This window comes from Sander vitreus, chromosome 14 (assembly GCF_031162955.1).
Source record: "Sander vitreus isolate 19-12246 chromosome 14, sanVit1, whole genome shotgun sequence".
NCBI classification, from domain to species: Eukaryota; Metazoa; Chordata; class Actinopteri; order Perciformes; family Percidae; genus Sander; species Sander vitreus.
The window spans coordinates 10,784,497-10,809,906 of NC_135868.1; the positions used below are offsets into that span (position 1 = coordinate 10,784,497).

General features: G+C 40.0%; 1 protein-coding gene across 1 annotated transcript in view; it reads right to left on the minus strand.

Annotated features, from left to right (window-relative positions):
* The window catches only part of stt3b (STT3 oligosaccharyltransferase complex catalytic subunit B), a 77,927-nt gene that overhangs the window by 34,138 nt on the left and 18,379 nt on the right, over nt 1-25,410 (minus strand). Inside the window, exon 2 of the mRNA XM_078266986.1 lies at nt 7,206-7,314. Coding sequence (XP_078123112.1) covers nt 7,206-7,314 — 109 coding nt within the window. The remainder of the gene's footprint in view (nt 1-7,205; nt 7,315-25,410) is intronic.

Sequence of the window (25,410 nt, forward strand, 5' to 3'; positions counted from 1 at the left end):
GACAATGTCAAGACACGTTTTGGAAAACGTGGAGGGAATGTTCGGTCAGAAAGTTTTCTAAACAAAAGCCATAGATTGTACCTGCATCACAGGCTATTTGAAACCCACTGCACCAATCTGAGATGAACCCAGCCCTTGTCCACACCCCTGCATGTTTTAAAAGCATAAGCTTGACGCAAATAAGAGCTTGCACACATTCATTTTAAAATTTGAATGCAGTGTGGGAGTAAACTAAATGCCCTTCTTTCCTGCAGCCTGACTGTGTTCAGAAAAGTATCTAGCTCAGTCATGCAAACAAGTGAGATTTCGACAATGAGCCTACACAGTAAATGAGTGAGTGGCTTTCTGTTACTCCTGCAACTACCATCACGGTGCCCTTAAACAAGGCACCAGATTATTCCAATCTCACCTCAGCCCTTATATAAAAGATAAAGCAGGTAAAAGTCTGAAATGGACATGGTTCTGTTGTGCCAGCTGGATGAACCTCTGCAGTAGCTCTGTCAGATCTCCTTCCTGCATCAGTTTCTTGATCTTGCTCCATTTTGCATACATGTGCATGTTATAGGGGGACATTTGTATTTAGTATGGCCAACATGACCCATCCACCTGCTTTTTTGAAACACTATAAGACAGAACGTGACTGTGTGAAAGTGATCGACTGACCATCTGGCACTAAAATTCTTTCAAGTCAAATGTGGGTTGTCAGCAGACCTAAGGATGAGGCTGGCAAACTTAATTTTTATTTATTTTATTTTTTTATCATTAACAGATCCCATTGAAAGACCAAATCATTGTATTAGTTCATCTCTCAATACTTTGACTTCCCTTCCCCCGTCTGTCAAACATTCACCTGCAGTGTATCTTTCTTCAGGACAGACAAAATTACTTAAATTAGGTTGGCAAAGCGACATGTTAAGTGATTCCAATATGAACAGTATCATCCCCCTTAGTGGCACTGGTACGGACGCAATCATCGGCCGACAACGTTCAGAATAACACATGATGCAAGGACACGGTAACTACCATAATTGCTCGGTAATTGCAATCCAAGACGTATCCTGGCCAGGCAATCACTCGGCAAATTATACCCACTGAAATTGCTCTCCTAACACTTTTTGTAACGGCTCAGCTTAAAGGAGAACTCTGGCCGATTCTTACCTGAATCGTGATCGCTAGATGGCTATGTGTACTGTCGATAGGTGACCTGTTCATGTTGCACAGAAATTTTTATTGCATTTTGTGTCTGCTAAGAGGCACAAAGGCACTCTTTAAAATATGCCCCCACAACTGCCATTTTATCTAACTGGAAGCTCTGGCCATAGCTGCAGCAACTCCAGTTTGCTAGTGCCGATTTTGGATGTTTCCCCCCCCATCAACAGTACACATAGCCATCTAGCGATCACGATTCAGGTAAATATCGTCCGGAGTTCTCCTTTAACACTTTCAAGAAAAAGAAAATCATAAGAAATCATATAAGCTAGGCCTCATAGCTAGTTTTAACCTGTTTTTGCTTTAAATACCTTTTAGCTATTGTACATCGTTTTATTGTAGGTATGCCATTGAAATGTTTACTTATTTCTCGAGAGCTATTTCAGACCAAGGCAAATATTCAGTCTTGACATCCTGGCAGAAAATGGATGTTGCAGCGAACAGAGTTAACATGAATAAAGAGAAATTATCTACAGATAGAAGACAGTTCTGCTAAAGAGGAAGCAATACATTACACAATGTAACTGTTCATCACAGAACCTATTGTCCTCCCACCTCGTACAAAACCAAAGCTGATAAAACAGAAGCTCTATGTCCTCCATTTTGATTTAGACCCTTTTGAACTAGATTGGTCTAGTTTGAGGGTAGTCTGCTGAGTAAATTAAAAATATTTCAAGCAATGTTCAACTGGAACATGAAATGACTTAAGTGAAACTAAATTTGAGCAGAGATCAGCACAACTCGCTATAATCTTCAAATTAACTACGTGTGTATTACTCTGTAGTTAGTTTTTACTCATGCTTTCATGAAATGCCAATACAAGTGTACAGAGGAAAGATGTGGGCTGTGTATGCTTATTTGTATGCAAAAGACTATGCGATGTGCAGCCCAGGGATCTTGTAAATGTCATGAAAATTAACGTAAAACTATACGCCTTCCAATTACGATTACCAGTCCAATCACGAGTTTCAGCTCTCACTCGATAGATACAAGGCCCAAGTATCCATGAACTGTAACTGACCCAGCACATCCATTATTACAAACTAGGCCTGTCATATGCAATTCCCAGTAGCTGATGGTAATTGTCTATGGCAGATGAATGCTGATGGATGGGTTTTGGATTCCAATTCCTTGTGTCTCTTATGCAGTAGTGAATACTATGATTAAACATCACGTAGTGTGGCTACTGCTCCTGCCCCATCTGCTTGGTGCTGTAATGATAACGGCATCTGATAGCAATACACATTAACATGGCTTGCTGTCTCAGCTGTACAGAGGAACTCTCCAATCAACCTACACAGACACGGGAAGAAAGAAAAAGTAGGAAGAGAAAGAAAGTTACACCACAGACACCGAGGGCCAGGCTCTATTCCAGCCTCTTCGCTGAACTCAAACACATTGGGAGTCCTTTATTTGGCACTTAAGACCTGGATTATGTAGTCCTGAGTGCAATTACAGCTCACAGTGCAAACCTGGTAGGTTCATGAAGCGTGGTCAAAAGAAAGAAGGCAGATGGGGTTGTTAAAGAGGGAGATGGATAGGCCAAAGGTGTTTTAAGCACACAGGCCTCGCAGTTCTCAGGATGCAGGGCTGAGAAGATGAGGTTGGGAGAAGAAATGCACAGGGGAGGGGAAGAGGGGGAAATGGAAGATAAATTGCGTGGAATCGGCATGTTGTATATTTCACTGAAAAGGGTCAATGTTTCACAACAATCGTTGCTGCTGGTAAACAGGGGGGCCATGGCAGCCAAGGGAGTTAACAGCTCACTGTTGCTACTGGATTGACTTAAAGCCATGCTGCCCGGCGGAGGCTTATAGAGCTCTATGGTATCTAGGGCTGCAACTAACAATTATTTTCATAGTTGATTAATCCTGTTTTTTTCCCCTCAATTAATCGGTTAGTTGTTTGGTCTCTAAAATGTCAGAAAATGATGAAAAATGTGGATCAGTGTTTCCCAAAAGCCCAAGATGACGTACTCAAATTTCTTGTTTTGTCCACAACTCAAAGATATTCAGTTTACTGTCACAGAGGAGAGAAGAAACTAGAAAATATTCACATTTAAGAAGCTGGAATCAAAGAATTTTTAGAAATTACTCAGACTAATCGATTATCAAAATAGTTGGTGATTAATTTAAGAGTGGACAACTAATCGATTAATCTTTGTAGCGCTAATGGTATCCCTGCACTGCCTTTATTAACCCCCTCCCACAAACACACACATGCAGAGCACTGAGGATACCCATTAAAACAGACTGAAGATCTACTTCCCATTTGTCTTGCACTTCCCACTAATAAGGACAAATACTGACTACATATCAATATTTGAGTAATCCTGATGTGCTCTTGAATATATCTTCGTTTTTAAAAGATTTTTTTTGATTGTGTTCACAATAATAGCAGTGCGTTTAAAAAAGTGAATAATGCTCAAAATCCTTAGAATAGCTTTTAAATTCCATAATATCAATGCATTGGGAACACTGCACATTTAACTCCAAATCAAAATTGATCAAGTTTGTATTATACCTTTACAGAAAGTGAAGAAAAAGGAATATTAGGCTGCTCAAAAAAATAGCAGTATTTGCATTTTTCTTTACAAACTCAAACATTTACTGTATAAACTGAAAAATGTCTCAAGGGTTTGCTTTACTTTGAATCACTGCACTAATATTTAGTTGCATAACCATTATTTCTGAGAACTGCTTCACATCTGTGTTGCATGGAGTCGACCACTTCTGGCACCTGTGAACAGGTATTCCAGCCCAGGACGATTGAACTACATTCCACAATTCCTCTGCATTACTGGGTTTTGCCTCAGAAACAGCATTTTTGATGTCACCCCGCAAGTTTTCTATGGGATTGAGGTCTGGGGATTGGAATGGCCACTCCATAACATCAATCTTGTTCATCTGGAACCAAGACTTTGCTCGCTTACTGGTGTGTTTTGGGTCATTGTCTTGTTGAAAGACCCATTTCAAAAGGCATTTCCTCTTCAGCATAAGGCAACATGACCTCTTCAAGTATTTTGATGTATTGAAACTGATCCATGATCCCTGGTATGCGATAAATAGACCCAACACCACAGTATGAGAGACATCCCCATAACATGATTTTTGCACCACCATGCTTTACTGTCTTCACAGTGTACTGTGGCTTGAATTCAGTGCATGGGGGTCGTCGGACAAACTGTCTGCGGCCACTAGACCCAAAAAGAACAATTTTGCTCTCATCAGTCCACAGAATGTTGTGCCATTTCTCCTTTGGCCAGTCAATGTGTCCTTTGGCAAATTTCAACCTATTCAGTACGTCTTTTGTGTCTTTTTTTCAGCAATGGGACTTTGCGACTTTGGACTTTAGCCGATAGCTTTGCTTCACATAGCCTTCTTCTGATCGTAACAGTACTCACAGGTAACTAAGTTTTCTTTGATTTTCCTGGAGCTGATCATTGGTTGAGCCTTTGCCATTTTGATCGATCCATTCGAATGGTAGTTGACCGTTTTTTCCCCACATCGTTCAGGCTTTGGATGCCATTTCAAGGCATTTGAAATCATTAAGCTGAGCAGCCTATACTTTTCTGCACTTTATAGGTTTTCCCCTCTCCAATCAACTTTTTAATCAAAGTCCACTGTTCCTCAGAGCAATGTCTGGAACGACCCATTTTGCTGAGTATTTCAGTGTGAAATGCACTATAACCAGCATGCACAACATTTGCTTCCTTCCTTCCTTAAATATGGGCCATAATTGACACCTGTTTCTTCACAGAATCAATCACCTCACTAATTGAACACAACACTGCTATTTTGAACATGCCCCTTTCAAATACAGATTCAATTACACAGAATGAGCAGCATGCATGTCAAGACTGTTGGGTCTGTTGGTTTTCTATGACTCTACAACACTTACTCGTAAATTATTTGCCATGTAGAAATATCACTTCTACCAAAACATTTTAATTTATGAGGTTAGTGATGTTGGACTGCTATTATTTTGAACACAACTGTATATCAAATTATTTTTCCATCTGGTCAGTGTAATCTGAACAATTGCCTACATAATGCCAAACAGACATAGGTACCTTAATATAATTAATTAATTATGATTTAAAGCATAATTTGATGCCTGACTGTACTCAAGGATGGGCTGACTGCAGCCCGTTTGGTGCTCCAATTATCCTTCAATATAAAAAGGATTGAGACTGCAGACTTTTGCAAATTCCCCACAAATTCCAGCCATGGCTAATATAAAACTTCATCCATCATTTTACCACTTAAGTAGGTCAAATTCACAATGGCAGCATGGTAAGTAGCCTAGACTTCCTTTTTCCCAGCAAGCATCTTCCAAAGCATTCCCAGGCCATGTGGGACGTGTAATCCTTCCAGCATGTTTTGGGGTCTATCTGGGATTTTTTCCAAGGTGGACAAGCCTGGACTTTTTCCATATGGACGTGCATAGGACTCTTCCTAATCAGATTCCCAAACTACCTCTTTTTAATAAAGGTCTTTCAGTCACTACCCAGAGCTTATGACCACAGGTGAGATTCCAACTATTAAATCCAGAGCATTGCCTTCAGGCTTAGTACCCTCCATAGTCAACTACAAAACCAGCATGCCTGGGAATTCTGTACCAATATGCCAGTCATCTAAGGCTCCATTTTACCCTCACTCATGAACAAGATCCCAATTTTGTACTCCCTCACCTCAGCCAGCAACTGGGCTCCTAGGCCAAAGTGGGCAATCTAGTAGAGTGGCATGGCTTCAGACTTGGAGTTGCTTACCTTCATCCAAACTATTTTATAGTCTGATGTAGGCCTGCACGATATTGGAAAAAACTGACATTGTGATATTTTTTTTTCCTGCAATATATGTTGTGATATGAAAAAAGTCATTACAAAATGACAAATCTCTATTTGGAAATAAATCATTCTTGACCACTGGGGTGATTTTGTAGGGGAGTGCATCTACATAGGAAAATAAAAAAGAACTTTTCTTATGTGAACCATTCTTTGATGAACTTTAATGCTTTACAAACACCAAAGCAAGAAAGCGCCGTGATTACTCTTCTCAAGTGATTTTGAAGAGGGAAATTAGGTAGTTAAATACACTGGTTGACTGACATGACACCATTATATTCATATAATACTATCAATCCAGGCTAAAGTCAATGAAATTAATAATGCATACATGTTGCGGTCGACTAGCGGTGCTTGCTTGTTTATTTGATAAACTGATCAACATTGATTGTGATTGGTGGTTGGCTGCAGACCTACATGTCACACACTACACTAGCAACAAACTGTATCCAAGAACACTTAAATCAGTGTAAATTACGTTATTAGATACGGACTGCTGTTACGTTTCCAGCGTTGCTGCTCCGAACCGTAACATTAGTTGGGACAGACGCATTGTTTCTTTAGGCTAACTATTGGCTTTACATAAGCCATTTCCAGGTACAAAAAACACAAAAAAGTTGGGCGAGTTCCATGACCCCTGCAGTATTCTTCCAAGATTAAAGAGATTAAAGAGGTGCGCCTGGGTGGAGCGTGCGTCCATGTACGGAGGCTTAGTCCTCGCCACAGTGGCTGTGGGTTCAATTACGACCTACGGCCCTTTGCTGCATGTCATTCCGCATCCCTTTCCCCTTGCATGTCCAAGCTGTCCTATCAAATAAAGGCCGTAAATTCCAAGAAAAATCCACGACCAGGATGGAGGCTGCACTGCTCCTCCTCAATCTGAAGTTCATTAATCACTTGGAGCGTCCTTTCCAGTACCCTTACATAATACCTCCTGGAGAGGCTGAGCAGTGTGATACACACTGTGTGTGGAGCACACTTTCCCCCCCCTATTTCAGAATTGCAAACAACCATTCACCGTCTCATCTCATATCATTTATTTTTAGTAAATCTGTATTTCCCTGAAGACACTCTAGAATAGTTGAATAAAACTATATATACACTTTTTAAATTGCGGAGGTTGACTGCATCAATTTGAAGAGAAACTTACTGTGCCACCAACGATCCTGCCCAAGGGGTACCAGGCCCTTTCATCAAACCAGTTGAGGAACTCGTAGAAGCCATTTGTGGTGAGATGGTGTGTTGATCTGTAATTGAACCTGAAGCAGCAGAAGAAAAAGAGAAGAGGGCTGGCTGAGTACAAGGCAACATTAAAACCACAAATAGAAAAGAAACATCCATTTTCATTTATAGACCATGTTTTGCAAACATTTTATAGCTGTTGACATCCCAGAAAACACTAAACTCCAGAAAAGAAAAGGTTATTTCATTTCCAGATTTTCTGAAGGCGGTCTAAATGGGTAAGCTGCAGAGACTTTGCCTTGTTAAAATAGGGAAGATAAACCCTCCATTCACTATGTGCGCCTTTGTGCTGATGCCAACATCTCTCAGGTCAGCCCTCGGTTAAAAAAGAGATGAAGGGAGCTCACACATACCGTGGCATTTTCAGAACAAAGCCTGCTTATTGCACAGATAATTCAAACTGCAACCACTGGCATGTGCTGAGGTGACAAATGCGTAAAATGGGTCTGGTGTTGGAACAGAGAAATCAGGGCAAAAAAAACAACAAAAAAACATAACAAGCAAAAACCCCTGAGAATAAATATATGGAATCTCACAGCAAACAGGCCTTGATTCACACTGTAGCTGTGATAAGCGGAGGGGGTTGGAACACTGTCAAGCAGCAGATCGAAAGAGCTGACACTGTTGAGAAGACTGCTGCCAAAGAGAAGGAAGCAAGTGTTCAGTAAATTTTCAGAGGCACCTTCTTGGCTGCACAGCTCATTAATGTGGGCTGCTTTATGGCATGTTCAGAGGCCCATATACTGTACCTCATGGAAGACACTTCATGCATATAGACCCTATAGCAAGGCAGAGCAGTTTGCTAAAAGGACAATTACCTGTTCTACCAGAGAGGACAGGAAATCATCTGACAGGACTAATCAGCTCTTTTACACACTAGAGAGGTTCTTTGATTCAGACTATAAGTGTAACAACATTTTCACCCAACGAACAAGGTAAGGTTACGGCAAGGAGCTGAAAATGCCACAAAACCATGCAAAGCCATGTTTAGGTGTGACGATCTTAAATTTTGTGTTTGTCTGAGAACGCTTCGAAGGGGCACGCCTCCCGACAACGCAGCAAGCAGCAATACTGGGAACCAAGCAATCAGCCTTTCCGAACAGGCACGCGCTATAAATGGGTACCGCACTAGTAGGGATCTGCATCAAAGTGCAAGAATAGACAATCATACAAACATTCAAGTACCAGATTTTTTTTTTTATGTATGCAGATGCAATAGTTCATGAGAACATTCTTAAATCAGAAGTATAAATGATTAGATCTGCACCGAGGCTTCAAAATTAACATTTGTCAACCAGCCAAATGGCTAGTGGATGATGAAATTTGACCAGCCACTCAATAGATTACCATTGTTTTTTTACATATTTAACCAGCATTTGTCTGGTAGATGGTACTAATTTTGAACCCTGTAAACAAAATCCAGATCTGCACCAAAATTGTATAAATGATTCCTTGGCCTATGACCCAACATTAGGGGTGTGACAAGACACGCCGCTCACGAGACGAGACAACATATTGAGTTACGTGAACGAGACAAGATTTTAACACTATTTTAAAGAAAACTTCAAAGATGAAATATGACTGGAAAAATATTCTTTTATTCAATTGAAAGTCACAAAATGAGAAACGAGCACTGTGAAAGGTTTTGCCATAACCTCAAATGGCTTCTCTCCTGTATAACCAACCTCTTCAGACCAACTGTTGCGTTTTTCACCGGGAATACAAAATGCCACACAAACGATTTAAAAGTGGCGGGTACGGTTGGGTACGCACATTTTTACCGATATTGGTACCAGAAATTTCGGTTCCAGTACTTTCCCTCTGTAATAAATTTTTTTTTATTAAGTTTTGAAAACTGAAACCACACAATTGCGACCGCTTTACTGGTAGGGCTGGGCGATATGGAGAAAATCAAATCATCAAAATCAAATCACGATATTCTTGACTAAATACCTTGATGTCGATATTGTAGGATTGACAATTGGCGCTTTAACAAAATACACAATGAGATTTTTGATAAATAATCATCAGAAATGTCGATTTAATGACAGTGTGTCAAGGCAAATAATAGAACAGCTAGAACAGTCTGGTAAGCTAAGAAAACTACATCATTTTACTCTAATGCAGCCTTCAAAACCAGGAAAGACAACAACACTTAATATATTACGATTTTACGATATCCAAAATCTAGTCTCATATCAGGATATCGATATAATAGATATATTGCCCAGCCCTATTTACCGGCATTGCCGTGACTCACTGTGAGAACAAGCTGCAGAGGCGACGTAGTCTCACTCCGTCTGCACTGCAGCTCTAGTGGTTCGTCACACCTCTACCTAACATGCATGTTCCAGGAATATTAATTATGGACTGAAGAAATGTCAACACAAAACACACAAGCAAAAACAGTATGGCCTCAAAACAAGCACAAGTAACACAGGCCTGTCAACAATCCCAAATCAAATAAACAGAATTTCCTCACTTCTATCTACTCCAGAGTGAGATTCAGTTGGCACTATAGTTTGTGTTTTTGTAGTGAGTGAGTGTGTATTTGTAGTGAGAGAGTGTGCGCGTGTTTTTGTAGTGAGAGAGTGCGCATGTGTTTTTGTGGTGAGAGAGTGAGACATTTCAAAACCCAATTCTAAGAACTGGTCTCTTGTGTTCATCTTGAGCACAATGCATAATTTCTAAAAGATCCAGCATTTCAAATAACTGATTCCACTGTAAACAGGCCCAACTTGTTTACAACTGTGTTTATGTAATACAATATTGGCGTTTTATTATTTTGATGTTCTATTGATTGTCCAGGAATGCAGGGCTCCAGACTGCATTTTGCGACCATTTTTTGAGACCGTGCAAGTACAGCAAATTTGATGACTTAATTTTTTTTATTTCATGTTGAAAAGGAGGAGAGAGCAAGTCTGTCAGAGTTGGTCAATGTGTGTGATAGGGGGAGAGTCCGTGAGTGATTAGTCAACTGCGTGGGTAATGTCAATCACACACAGTGGCCAACCAAACTGCTCCTTTAAAAATAGATGGAAGTCCAACAATTGTTTTTCTACATTCTGTGAGTTTATTTACTTAAATACTGCAAAGAACCATAATATTACAAAGTGCAAAGCTGCAGAGGCAGCCAGGTGTAAGAGTTTTACCACACTGGGACTTTGAATGCGGGTGGAACTGGTCGACCACTTTTGCCTCATTGTTCTGCAACTGTCAAATCAGTGAGGCAGAAACGAAGGGAATATAAAAAAAAAAAAAGCATTCTAAAAGACAACTTTGCACCCTGCCAAGCCATCCACAAAACCCATTCTCCAATGATCTCATGGACAGCAGAGCAGAGTGCTTTACACCTGCCCTGTCCCTTTGATGAGGCGGATAATAGCTCTGCCAGGCACATTAGTAATGTAATGCATAGCTGCCAATATGGTCACAGGCAACAGAGCACTTGATGACCAGTGATGCCAACCACCAGCAGGTGAACCAACTCACCTAAAAAAAACACCATAAAAATCTGATTGATGGCTACGAAAATTAAGGGGGTAAAATGGCCCCTATATCAACCCCTCAGATAAGCTCTTAAAACAATACAGAAAATTGGGAGTGGCATATTGTGCACTTTATATCACTCGGGGCCCCCTGCAGGCATCATAATTCATTTGAATCAAGGTCTGTTTTACGGATTACCAGTTTCCTGTTGAGACAGGGCCATCATCAGCATGACTAAGTGGGCTCCATTGCTGTTTACAAGGCAGTAATGCCTCATTCAGTATCGACTACATAATCAGACGCATCATTGCCTTTTCCCCACTGGTTCACGATATGGTGAATGTCTGACAGACTTTTGGTTTCAGTGGTGTAATCACCACCTTGACTAATTAGCCACCTCTGTCAAACTCTGAATGAATAACATGTAAATGAGAGCCTGCTTGGGGACCCAGAAGGGAAGTGAGCGCATACAACATTCACACAACAAAGACACCCAGATGTCAGGTTTGAGCACCAAGGGTTTTTTATGGGGGGTTTTTTAGAGGCAGCAGTCTTGAAATACTATAATGAAAGAAGCAGAGCATGTGATACTTTATCAAAGGGTTTGTCATAAAAGAAGGGGTCCTTGATAGATGAAGGTGGGGGATATTAGCATGCAATCACAAGTCAAAAGTATAGTAAATATTACAATATCAGACACATTTAAGGATGTAAATAATATAAACAATATAAAATTTGAATTTCTGTAGTTCATACAAGTTAAAACAAATTCTAAAGTAAGACAGCGAGAGAAATCAAATTACAACTGAGCTTTAATCTATGGTCACCATTTGTGAGGCAGTTGAGTAAAGAGATAGTAGGTTGCAGATTCAGGGTCCAGTTTATGGACACTTCAGCAGGACAGATCCTCACTGGGACAGCGCATAATCCAGCATCATCCAGTTAGTTTTATGAACCACTAGATCTACCTGCAACCCCAACTGTAAATGCAATACTCTGATTAGGCTCCTAGAGATGGCCCTCACTTACTGTTTTACAATAACTTGAATAGGATTACAACTATATGCACCCTATAGCATTTTACCTTTTAATAGTCTCCCAATAGGATTTTATGGTTGATTACCTGAGAATTGCATGACAGTTAGTTTTCAGTCACACTGTGCACTTTCCCATCCTGCCCCAAAATTAATACCTCTATGCTGATGGAAGGGTCACACTAACCGGCTCACTGGACAGCTGCCAAATAGCTTTAATAATGCTGAATGCCCTGCATGCCTGCCATCATCTGACAACATGAGGTATACTGGCATATATCTAGCTGCTGTATCGTGTGTGTGTGTGTGTGAGAGAGTGAGTGAGTGAGTGAGTGAGTGAGTGAGTGAGTGAGTGAGTGAGTGAGTGATCCTGCTGGTTAAATGACCCAGTATGGTAATTGCATTTTGTGGATGTGTGATGGCAATATTGTGCACATGATACAAGGCATCAGTTAGTAAATCTGAAATTAAATATTGGCTGTAATTACTAGCCTGACAGCTTATGCAGTAGGTTCAATGAGGCAATGTTCAGTTGATGTGGGGTTGTTGATAAAAACCCGAGCAGCAGAAACATATGAACAGCATCACTGGGAGATAAATACCAAACATGCAGCTAATTATTCTGCCAGGTCAACCATTAACAAAAATCCCAAACAGACAAAAATATATTTTCACTGTGCGAACACTTGCTGACACTTCAGGAAGCATTCTTTCAATTGAATCTTGAGTGCAGAGCTAATCTTTTGAGATCGATTGAAGAGGTCCATAAGGAGCCATTTCATTCCAACGCTATTGGAAATAGCTGCACCCAAAACATTTTGAATATTAAACACTCATGCAGTTAATTATTTAGGTTACAATAACATAACTTTTTTAAAGTCCAATGACCCCCTAAGGCTAAAGACGTGATTGTAGAGGCAAAGAAATATAGGCATATAGAAACTAGGCATTCCAAATTGTTCAGTAGGAAATGTTGAGAATCTTGAGAAAATCCCATAACAATGGAATTTCAATTAAATTACTGGACCGATTAAACATGTATTTGGATCAGCTGGCAATGCTAACACAAGCAGATGGTTTCTGTTTTTGTGCCTTGGTGAGGTGTAAGAGCATCATGTCAATATGCAAAGAGCCAAACTACTGCCTGTTGGTAATAACCAATGAAAATTGAAAAATCATATTGCATATCTTGAGGTAAAGAGACATAATGGCATACATATTGACTTGCAGAGGGGAATAATTTCAATACACAATATTGTGCCCCAGCTTTAACTGGTAATACCCATTAGACACAGAATAGCTATAAACTAGCATTGTTTATTTGCTCCAGCACCACATTTTGACAGTCAAGATAAAGATTTCCACATAAAACTGTTTGGGTTGTAAAAAAAGAAAAGAAAAAAAAAGGCATTTAGGAGCAGAGTTATGCTATTCTGAAATGGGGCACAGCCTGATAAAGACTCGTCTTTGCCTAGGTGCTATTCTGTGAATGTGTCAAGGTTGTTTCTCTTAGTCTAATAGCAAATGCACAAAGAAGCTTGTAGTTTGAAATTTATAATGTGCTGCTTTGTGTGTAAAATACTCAAAGCAGCCTTAACTATACTTTAAGGTAATTAGCTAATGAGCTCTACATTTTTTCTGATCTCAGATTCATAGAGAGCAGAGTCACTGCTATTGGCAATACTAATTATCTTTTCACAGAGACACAGGTGGTTTCACACCTGTGTGAAAACAGCTTGGCAATACCTATCAGAATTGATAGACCCACAAGGCATTATAAGGCCTAACAAAACAATCAATCTTGAATTAGGCTATTTTCTTAGCCAAGCTAGACAAGATGCTTACACGAGCTATAAGCAGACAAGGAGATGCACTGAATGATAAATTATCCAAACAGGGCCACGAACGCACAGTGATCATATATGCAGCAGTAGTAGCACCTCTAACACAAAATAAGTCCAGGGCAAGAATGTAATCTGTCTAAGCATGCATGGCCGGACAGGATTGATAAAGTTGCTCAAATTTGCTGAAATGTCTGAAGTTAAACATTCAATAAAAATATACATTTGTTGGGCATACATTAAATTTGCTTGCCTCTTTGTTTTGCACAATTATAAAATTAAATACTTGGTCCCTTTTAGCTGCTAACTTGTGATAGGCCAGGAGTGATCAGGTCTCTCTGGAGCACATTAAATTAGTTGGAGCTTGTCTTCAGAAGTAAAAGAAAAACTTCCAAGCATCTTTGACATGTTATGTGCTAAAGGATTAATTAAAAAAAAAAATAAACAAACATGTTTGAAAAATATTAGTTTTGGGCCTATTTCAAACAATAGCAATGATATTGACCATACCAATAACTGTAATAATACCAATTCTTTGATCATTTACAATTTGTTTACTTACACAATTTCTACAATGAATTCAGTATTTGATTAAGAAAATGAACTGAATAAAATATCAGTATCACCTTGGATAATCCATATCATTCATGCTATATGACACCAATGGTTGTATGTCTACAGAACACAGCCATACCCTGTTCCAATTAAAAAGAAACAAATGGAGAAAAGTTTAGATACTGACTAGGCAAGTTCCACTGGAAACTGCACTACTCTATAGTAGCTGTTCAGCAGCATATAGTAGGCCTAGTTGTTAAGTAGCAAATGATAAAACTTTCAAAACAAAATGTGTACAAAACTCGTAAGAGAGAAAGCAGTGAGTAGCATTTAATCTTCTTGCATGAGGTGGAGGCCTGTGGCTGCCTGAGGGGGGCACAGGGCAGTGGTCTATTAAGAAATTTCAAGGTACACAGAATCGTTTCACACTCCACAGCCTCTTGCCTTTTGAACTAAACCACTACAAACTGATTAGTGATCTAAACAAAGCAGTTGCTCAGCTTGATCTGACTGCTCTCAATGATATGATGATGCAGAAGAATGTGCCCAGTCAACTGAGTCCAATGAGATCAACTGAGATGGTCCTACAACCACAACATTTCTACATCCTATATAGGAATAACCCCTAATTGGGATTTGAGAAATAACCTTGTTGAACTGTGCGGTGTGCACCCTTGCCTGAGGTAACACACCACACTGTCTCTACCTGCTGCGGACACAACATGTATGATTAACATCACAGTGAAACATAAAAGTAATAAACAGCAGACTGTAGGATGGATGAAATTTAGTGTTAGTAATGCAACAGGAGATGTGAATTCAGATGGGAAAGAAACAGCTGCAGCCTGTGGGACACGTGCTAGCCATTCTATGTATGCGTTTTCCCACCAATGTACAAAAAAAAAATGTAAAAAAACAAACACCTTTTTTGATGCCTACATGCCCATCTTTTGTCTCTCCAATATATGTAAATGTAGGTGGACAAAACATGAGAGAATTCGCCACCTCCTTTCTGTCTCTACAAAAATTCAACATGACAGACACTGGAGTTTCACTACAGTGCATTTTATTCATTGTACAGGGAGCAAGTATTTTTTGGCCATTTAGTATGTAGAATGGAATAGAGGGAAAACAATAGGGTATTAGTTAAAAGAAGGGGAAAAAAGGCAACCTAAAAATAGGCCGTAATAACAAAATGGAACAAACTGAGAATGGAGTCAGCCATAATAGGCAGGGGTCGAGATTATCAATTTGCAAAACTGTAGGCTTATGTGCAGGGAATCCATCAATGACAACACCATTAGGCAACGGTGCTTTGTGTTCAATAATACTATACAGAGGTGGCCATGTGGCAAACAATTAACCAACTGAAGTTAGGTTAGTATTGATTAGCAATTACAGAAGATAGATGAGAAATCTGAACCCCAACAAGTATTGGTTTAACACCACAGCAATTACTGTGCAGAATGCGTTCTTAGGTAAGATGGGGGTATGAGTAGAACAAGATGAGGCGGTCTCCCTTACACCCGTATTAAGTCGTTAGTGTACAGAATGTAAAGTGAAACCTACCTAAAAAGAGGTTTGACTGAGGTTACCTTGATCATTCTTAAAACCGCTCCTATCATACACTTCATGTGTGCATCCATGTCCCAGAAATGCTTGTTACTAACCTAGCTCTGGGGAACTTACTCCCCGGAGTCCTTATGTTTTTTTGTTTTTTTGTCGCCCAGCATATTTCCTTGGATTAGGATGGCACCAAGATCTTGGTTGCAGCTGTCGCCGTGGTCCTGCTGCACTCCCTGCTACGCTCTGTGGTGCCCTGCAGTGTCCTGCTGAACCCTGCTGCATCCTGCTACGTCCAGCTATGCTCTGCTGTGCCACGCTACATCCTGTAACACCCTGCAGTTCCCTGCTATGACATGAACTACTACAACTACCATTTGTAGTCACTGTTCCATTATCTTTATTGTGACTATTTTTGCCACTGTTCATCACATCCCCAACCGGCACCGTCAGACACCGCCTACCAAGAGCCTGGGTCTGCCGAGGTTTCTTCCTAAAAGGGAATTTTTCCTCGCCGCTGTCGCACTAAATGCTTGCTCTTGGGGGAATTACTAGAATTGTTGGGGCTTTGTAAACTATAGAGTGTGGTCTAGACCTACTCTATCTATAAAGTGTCTCGAGATAACTCTTGTTATGATTTGATACTATAAATAAAATTGAAATTCATATTCCACTGAATGATTCCAGAAATGCAGCTGAATCTGTCAGAATTCAAAGCAAACTGGTCGTCTATTAAAACATTAAGCTCCTCTTAGTGTGGCCTGTAATACTTTCAATTCCCCACAAAGCTTAGCTTCCCATTTCCCAAGAATGTCCCTGACTGAACCTAGATAGGGCATGGAATTTGGACAATGCAGTGGGTCCATAGGCAAAGCTTTCACACATGAAAAAGATGGTCAAGAATAAATAAACTTACCTACAGCAATGAATTCTTCTGCTATTTTACTAAATGTATGTGGGTCATCTTTGTACTCCCCTCAGTAAAAGGCAAGATTCAGCAGAAGGATGCTTTTGACTGTACTATTTGCAAAGATCAACTGAAATATCACACAACAGCTAATATTATAACCTAACCTGTACAGACTGAGCTTTCAGCATGTAAACGAGCACACATTCAGTACTTTTCAACTCCAAAAACACAAAATGTCAGCTGTTTACTAAATGATGTAGCCTAACTGATGAGCTGCTGCAATTCATTTGCAGCCTATCGTTTCACAGGGTCTCAGATTACTGGGGTAAATCCATGATCTTGAGCCAAAATACTACAGTTAAGTCATGTAGCCATCCATCCGACCACATATGACTCCGCCAAAGAAAAATCATGTCTGATGAATATATTGGGTTGACAACTGATGAGCGGACAATTGCAACAGATGCTTCTGTGACAGTCTCTGCACACTACATGGGCACCAGATGGGAAATTATAAGTAGCACTGGAGATTAAGAGCATGCACAGAGATGAGTGTCACTAACTGCAATGTGGACACACTGGGTGGCAACAATATTATGAGATCAATGTAATAAAGATTGCACCACGTACAGTATAATGGCAATGTTAAGAAAATAGACCTGAAGGATATGCACTGTAAATGCCATTAAATCCATAATCTTTCTGTCTAAAAAGGACTGATGGTGAAAGCCATGAAACACTGTTAAGCCACAGCCCTTCACTTTACTAATTCAATAGCGGATGCCTACCACTGAGAGACCAAACAGAAGCAGCTCAGTGTTGAACCTGTGAAACAAAATGAAGCATGTTCCACACATGCAGGAGAGAAACAGTCAATATTTAGTTTTTCATTAATACATTTTAACAGCAGCCTGAGCCCTTTCAAAGTTCAGGTACCTGATATGGTTTTCACTGTTGAATTATTTATGGTTTAAACTTATTATGAAAAATGCACAATTAAATTTCTGCAGGCATAAGCAGTATCCAGAGCTCTCAAGATGGAGAAAAAAAAAACACACCAAACGCAGACGACCCAAAGGCAATACAAGAAATTAAGTGTACTATGTCTCTCTCTCTGTGCTGTACTTCCAATAAGACAACCTGTAAAAGTTACATAGTATGCCTTTAAGATTAAGCTGTAACACTAAACAGTAATGAGCAAATATAAATATACGATAAGCCATATGGTTTCCTATATTGCATAAAAAGGAAGCAATAAAATTTTTTAGATGAAATAGATAAAAGTAGGCAGTGCTGATCAAATATAGACTAAGATTCTGTTACCTATTTCATGGCCTAAAATGGTTGCATTCCCATCTGTACTAAGAGCTGTCCATGTGTTACACGGATCCTACCAGTTGGAGATGGGGTTTCTGTTCTCTTAAACCACATTCTGCAAGCTTCAGGTCACAAACTCTCCTCCCTAAACTCTTTGTTAAATGCTGCAGAGCCAATAAGCCAAGCTACACACAGAGCTGAATTTAGATACGTACATTTAAGAGGTAAGGCGGGGGATAAGAAATGTGACATTTCCCAAAAGCACAGAGTCACTGAATTTCAAACTGCGGCGTGTGAATCAAAGGAAATGGATGAAAGGCATGCCAATTCCACATTTAGCCAAGGAGTCCACTGGGGCAGAGGCTTCTCTTTTATCAAAACCCACTGTTACCATCGACCAAAAATAGGGAAGGCACTGGGAGAGCCAGGTAGAAACAGCAGGCAGCAGTGAATCCCAGAGATAAGGAGTAATTACTGGCACACAAAAAGCAATTCTGTCATAACGGGTGGCTAATCAATTGGATATCACAAACGGAAGACAAACGGCAGCAATAATTACAGGCCTAATCATTACAGGTTGAGATCTATATTGAAGGCATACTCATTAGAACTTGTGGCTGAATTGATTTGGTAAAAGAAAGCACAGGTTTACTCTAAAGATTATATTGATAAGGTGTAAGATGGAAGGCAATTAACATCCATGTATAACTTCTGATGATGGTAGCCCTCGAAATATCCTAGCTATGTAGGCCTATGTGAAGGAACAAAACTCAAAGGCTCTTATGCTTGGAAAGACCAATACATTTTGAAGCTACAGACAGCCATATACTAAATCCCCCCACTGTGAGGCTCTAGGCTGAAAAACCCTGCAGTGAGGGTAAACTGAGGGCAGCTGCCCACTGCCATCTACAGCTTAAAAATCACGTTCTCTTCATCCAAACATCCACCTGCTACAGGAAAGCAGATACTGGGGGAAAAGCTCTTACCACAATATCCAAAAATGAAACCATGAAACTGGATGTTAAAAACACAGCTGTGGACAATTATGTGGTCTACATACAATTGATACTCCTGGACAAAAAGTTGTAAGTGATCTGCCTTTGAGTATAATGGTTTTGCTATGAGCTGTACAATCACTAATACAGTAGAGAATGCCAGCAAGACATTTACGCCTCATTGGCTTAAACATCAGTGCAAGGAGCTCAATAACACTACAGTCAAAAAGATACTGAGCACTAGAGATGCACCGATTACAATTTTTCTTCTTTTTTTCATTGAGTTTGACCTGCCGATACCGATTTTAGCAGATTTCGATTTAATTTTTTCTAACCACTTTACGGCACACACAAATATTTATTTTCTCTCTTTTCTTTAATAGAACATTTTACATTTAACATTTTTTGAACAGATAATCGATCACTATAAAATAGAACTATATAAATTACTCCTGTTATGAAGAACCATTTCCTTGTTTTCACATCCAATATCCAACTAAAAAAATGTGATATTTAGCCAACTAAACTTCTGTATGTATGAAGTTTTGCAAGTTTGCTTTATGGGTCATTGTGCATAAATATGAACACTATCTGCTAACGTTAGCTACCGACGGTTACCTCGGAACAATCCAGCAAATAGACGGTACCCTGGGTGCGGTTACCTGAAAGATGATTTAACATCACCGCTCATTTTATACACAGTTTTGCAACAAAACTAAACACTGAGGGAAGATTAATACGTTTTTAATGTTGGTTATGAGCGGTATGCATCCCCACTAACCTGGAAAGCATTTTGAACAGTAACGTTAATACAGCGCGTCAGAGGAAAACAGCGTCTCCTGCAGCGGGGCCTCAGAGGGACCGTCACCGCAGCGTTCGCCAACGTTAGCTTCTTGTCTCATCTGGGGTCTGATAAACAGTAAATTCATCAAAGTCAGTGTGCCCAACGCTATTTTCCGATAAACTGTAGCTGTCATATTTCACGGGAGCCGCGTAAGTGCGGTTTTCATGTTCCAGTTGTTCAGAGGGGAGAGAGCGGATGACTGTTTGCCTGAGATCAGTGGAGCAGACTGCTCTGCAGAGCCGTGTATAATTATGACTTTATGACATTTCATAAACAGCATATAGCAGAAACCCTGCGTGTGCACGAGCGATGCTGCGCGATGTTAATCATGCGGCATATGCCAGACTGACCGGCCGGTCGGCGGTCATGGCCAATCATGTGAAAATCAGCCAATTCCGGTCACCAGCCGGTCAATCGGTGCATCTCTACTGAGCACTTTACACCACCTCTCTCTGCAAACTCGACAATCATTTATACAGTGCGCCTACATCAGAACACAAGTTATGGCTGTCCCAAAGCTGCCATATCTGTATGAATGGGCTTGCCACAGTGGTTCCGAAATCCTGAGGGGTCAAAATTTACTGCCAGGGCTGAGTAATTATACACCGTCTTCTGTACCACTGTGGTCCCTTCATCATTATTTCCTAACACATGGCTGCCTCTGCTGTTTCATATTCTATAGCTATGAGATAATAGAAGAGAACAGAAGGGAGTGCTTCTCTTCTACCCTTCTTTTTCTCTTTTTTCCTACAGTGGTGACAAAGCAATATTTCACTCCTCCACAGGGGAGTCTTTCAGGAGGTATAAACTCCCAAATCGTACAGCCTCTTCAGTGCACAGAGAGCACAGACACATTAAGTCTGTATTTCCTACTGTAGCTATCTAACTAACTAGCTTAGCTTGCCTGGGGTATGAGCTTTTTTTACTTGCATGAAAATAAAGAGAACGTGTTAACAGCAGCAAGGAGCTGGTTAACTCAGATTTAACTTTCCAGGGAAAGATGATCTGCTCTTTGAAAAGCAAAAAGCGGTCAGCCCTCTTGAGACTTGAAGGCACCTTACGAAAAGCAGCGCTTAGCGTTGTCTTGCTGTAAAAACAGGTGAGTTCTTCAGGCACACAATGAAGTCTTTATAGACACAACTATGGCTATGAAGATTTTGCATGCTATTGTTATCTGTGTGTATTTAGCCAATCAAACCATTTGTATATTCAACCACTTTTCCATAAGCAATAATCGCAAGCCCTCTAACATCAATATTACAGTGATATTGACAGCCAACCAGCCCCCTACGACAAACAGAAAGGAGCCATAGATGGTGTGCAAACATTCACTTTCTAGCCACAATGTCTTAGTCTCTTACATCCTCTCATTGAACAAGCTAGCAAACAAACTCCCACAGCGAAAAAACACTCCTTATGCTCTTCAGGCAAGACTGTTATGTTAAGTATGCTGGGCGAGATGGAGAAAATCAAATATCACAATATTTTTGACCAAATACCTCGATATCAATACTGCAACGATATTTTACAGTTGACTATTGGTGCTTTCACAAAATATTTAAAAGAAGAAAAAAAAATGAGATTTTTGATAAATAATCAGTAGTAATGTGGATATAATGACTAAGTACCCACTTAGAGGCAAATAATAGAACAGTTAAAACAGTCTGGTAAGTTCAGAAAATGACATCACTTTACTGTAATGCAGCCTTTAAAACCAGGAAAAGACAACACTTATGCCATATTACGATATCCAAAATCTAAGACTATATCTAGTCTCATATCACGATATAATAGATATATTGCCCAGCTCTTGTATGTATGTATGCATGTATGTATGTGTGCATGCATGCATTTGAAGTAACAGGTGTTGAGACAAAACCATTCTGCTAATAGACTGCACAAACACTCTCCGCATACTGAGCCATTTGCCCACATTAACTTCCATTTAAATTTTACTCAACCCGAGTGAACTAGTGTGATAGAGTACATTGTTCATGCTCACAAAAGATACAGTCAAACATCTTTAGTAATTTGGTGAGGGACTCAGTGTCAAACAACAATTTTAGCAATTGAAAGCTTTTTACTCAGTTACTTGGATGGACTGATAGACAGTTGAGGCACTGTTGTGCATTTTAAGCACAAATTACATATTACTATATGTATATAGAAGCAATATTAATTGTTCATATACACCAATGTAGACAATTAAATACAAGACTGCTGAAAAGGCGTATTTTCTAGACAGTTATGCTTGAGCTCTCGACAGCAAGGAATAACAAAGCTAAATCATCGACTACAGATCTATGGGAAAAAACAGCAGCACAAGTATCAGTCCTAATGACCTCAGCATCACAAGAATTAGAGGAGAGCAACTAGGCAAGGTGTGATTTCTGTTTTTGTTTATTTGTTTGTTTTTGTTTTCCTTGAGACCGCAAAGGGTGGGGGGTGGGAAAGGGTTTTTGTTCAATTGTATTTGTCTGTTCTAAATATAAAAAAACAATTAAAAAAATTTACCAAAAAAAATAAAAATAAAAAGACTGCCGCAAAGACCCATTGTCAGATCAGGTTTGCTCCGTCTTCTACAAAAGGAAAGGAGCAGACAACACAGGCAACATGAGCTCAGTGCATGCAACCCAAAGAGTGCTTGTTTGATGTAGCAGCCCTTAATGATCCACACAATCTAATGAGCAGCCATGCTGAATACAGATATTACCACGGGGGGCTTCCCGACTTTGTAAAACACAGAAAAAGCTACTCCATCATAACTGTGACTCTGCATGCATAATTGCACTGGAGGAAAAGGACATTGATTTGTTTGGTGAGGGCAAAAATGCTGTGGTAATTTCCAGTCGAGGAAAGACAATGAGCCTTTTGTTATTCCTTAAATTAAATGTCACTCCAGACATGGTGATGCTTCCAAGCTTTAGGGCTTCAGTGCCAGGATGAAGGATTGCTTGTGGTTGAATGGAGAATACTGTATGCACTGCTCCTCATCACTCAGGCCAAGACATCCCAAATGCATCTCAGCACAGGGATGCGTTTTGTTCAGTGTCTGTGACAGTGCGGCAAGAGCTTTTTTAAAAAGCTCCAAACTGAGTAACTGTAGACTGAGTTAACGCAATTTTATACACCTCTCAACATGTGGCCCGCTAAAACAGCTGTGTGACCTATTTTATTCTCATTTCAACTGTGACTATGAGAAACTGGTTCCCGATCCACCTACATAAATGACAAACTAAATCAAATAACTTTCCAAGGTGCTGTAATGTAAATCACTCATTCCACACTGAAAACACACAGTTGCTTAATCCAACTTTGAAACTTCAACAATGATAAAAATCAAGCAGCACAAGCACTCACAGATAATGTATCTGCGTGAAATGTGCAGTGATGCAGTAAGCATCTTAGTAGAAAACAGGGCTCCGGGCAAAGAGAACACATAAAAGGCAACAATGAGGTCATCCTGGATGAAAACCCCACATTGGATAGATTTGTGGGGAATGAGAGCAAAGGCTTCCTCTCACTTGCTTGTCTGGGTAGCAAATCTCCAAATCCCAGCCAGAGGGGAAAACAGATCCAGTACCCTATTACAGGGAGCCTGAGAGATGGGACTGCAGCTCATTCGCAGCCAAATTCAGCTTTTGTCTAGCGGGCCCCATCAAATGGGGTCCAGCCTTCGCTTGGAGTGCCATAATGATAGCAACTGCAGGTAGGGTGTGTGTTAGATGAAGAAAGAGGATGAAGGAGACAGACAGATGACTCTCAGCCTGAATCTTGATTGTACTGCAGCCCAGAAATGCAGAAGGGGGAATCATCCCTCTGATTTCCTTCTGCAAGTGAATGATGCTGACGCAGACAGCAAGACTAATGTCACAAGCTGTACAGGCAGTACCTCTAAAAGAGACATGCTTTGTGCCAGGTTTTGAGCACCCCCTATCAAGCCAAGGAGATAGACATCTTGGTTTAAAATTAGAGTATTATCTATCTTTCACCAATATTCCATTCGTAGAAATGACATGGCACAGAGGTAAAGTGGTAAAAATCACAGTTCTACACTGTACCCGGCGCAATAGCTCTGGAGATAAGGCTCATTTACTCTTAGTCTGAATGAAATGAACCTATTACCACCTCAGCTGGACTAGAGCCCCACTTGTCCCAGCCTGAATAAAATGTTAAAATCGGGCTGAACCAACTATTCCTAAACATGCCCTCTGGAGGAGTCCACTCATTTGAAGAACATCTGGCTATAGCCAACTACTGCCCCAAACTATGAACTCACTGCAATGCACTCTTGTGCACCAGTGCCAAATTTAGCTATTTGTATTATATCGTCAAAAACAGTGTTGGGGAAGTTGCTTTTAAAAAGTAGTGTTTGCTCGTTCCTTCTTAAAAAGGTAAATCCGTTACTTTACTTAGTTACCCCCTATGGAAAGTAACTTTTTACGTTACTCATTACTTTTTAAAAGCAGGCGTCTCTGGCAGAGACTGAAGTTAATTATACAAAAACTATCTTTGATCATAAAGCCAATCTCTGGTTTATCAGTGAAGTGTCTGAACTACACTGCAGACTGGATTCTCTACTCAGAGTGACGGCTGATTCATTATGAACGAGTCCAGCACGGGTTGACTGTAGGGCTGCAGCTATCGATTATTTTAGTAATCGAGTATTCTACCGATAATGCCATAGATTAATCGAGTAATCTGATAAGAAATACTTAGTAAACAGCAATAGTAAATATGTATTATTGCTGTGTACTAAAAAAAAGGACAAGTACAATGACTGTCTTTGTATGTTAAACAGGCTATTTAGACTTTGGCAGTAATGTTTTAAACCCCGCCATGCACGCAAGTGTAAACGCGAGCAGCATAGCTGCGTGTCTGCCTGCTTTCAGCGCGATTCAACATTAGGCCGGCTACACACTGCCTGCGTGGTGTTTCTGTTGTGTGTCAGCTGAGTGGATTTTTCCATGTCTTTACACACCAGACCAGTCTGACGCGGCGCTGCTGCTGCACATGTATTGATTTACTGCACTCAAGCAGTAGTATACTTCATGGTAAACATAATTATATACTGATTTGATTACAGCAAAGACAAGGTCGGCAGTATTGACGGCAAAATAGGCTACAGAATATTTTGTTCTGTATTGACAGGTGCAATATTTGAAAATCTTTTCATTTATATCATTATTTTACTTTGGTAACATTTAAGTTATTTATATTGTTTATGGCACAGGTGACATTTTATGTTTTGGCCCTTCAGTTGAGTTCCAAATAAAATGGACAAAATAACAAACACTTAACACGAAAAATTAGTCGTTAGAAAAATTTTTGTTAGTGGCAGCACTAGAAAATAGATAAATTCTGGCAGGCAAATCCCACTGGAATTCACATAAATTTAAGTGCCAGATAGCAACAGTGAGAGCATTATCAAAAAAAAATAACCCAACCTCACTGGCACACTGACTGTGGGGGTTAGCATATAATCAAAGACAGGAAGAAACCCACTAAAACCTAAACTGCCTTTTTTTTCTCTCTTCTTCAGTCATTTATCACTGATTGCAGGGG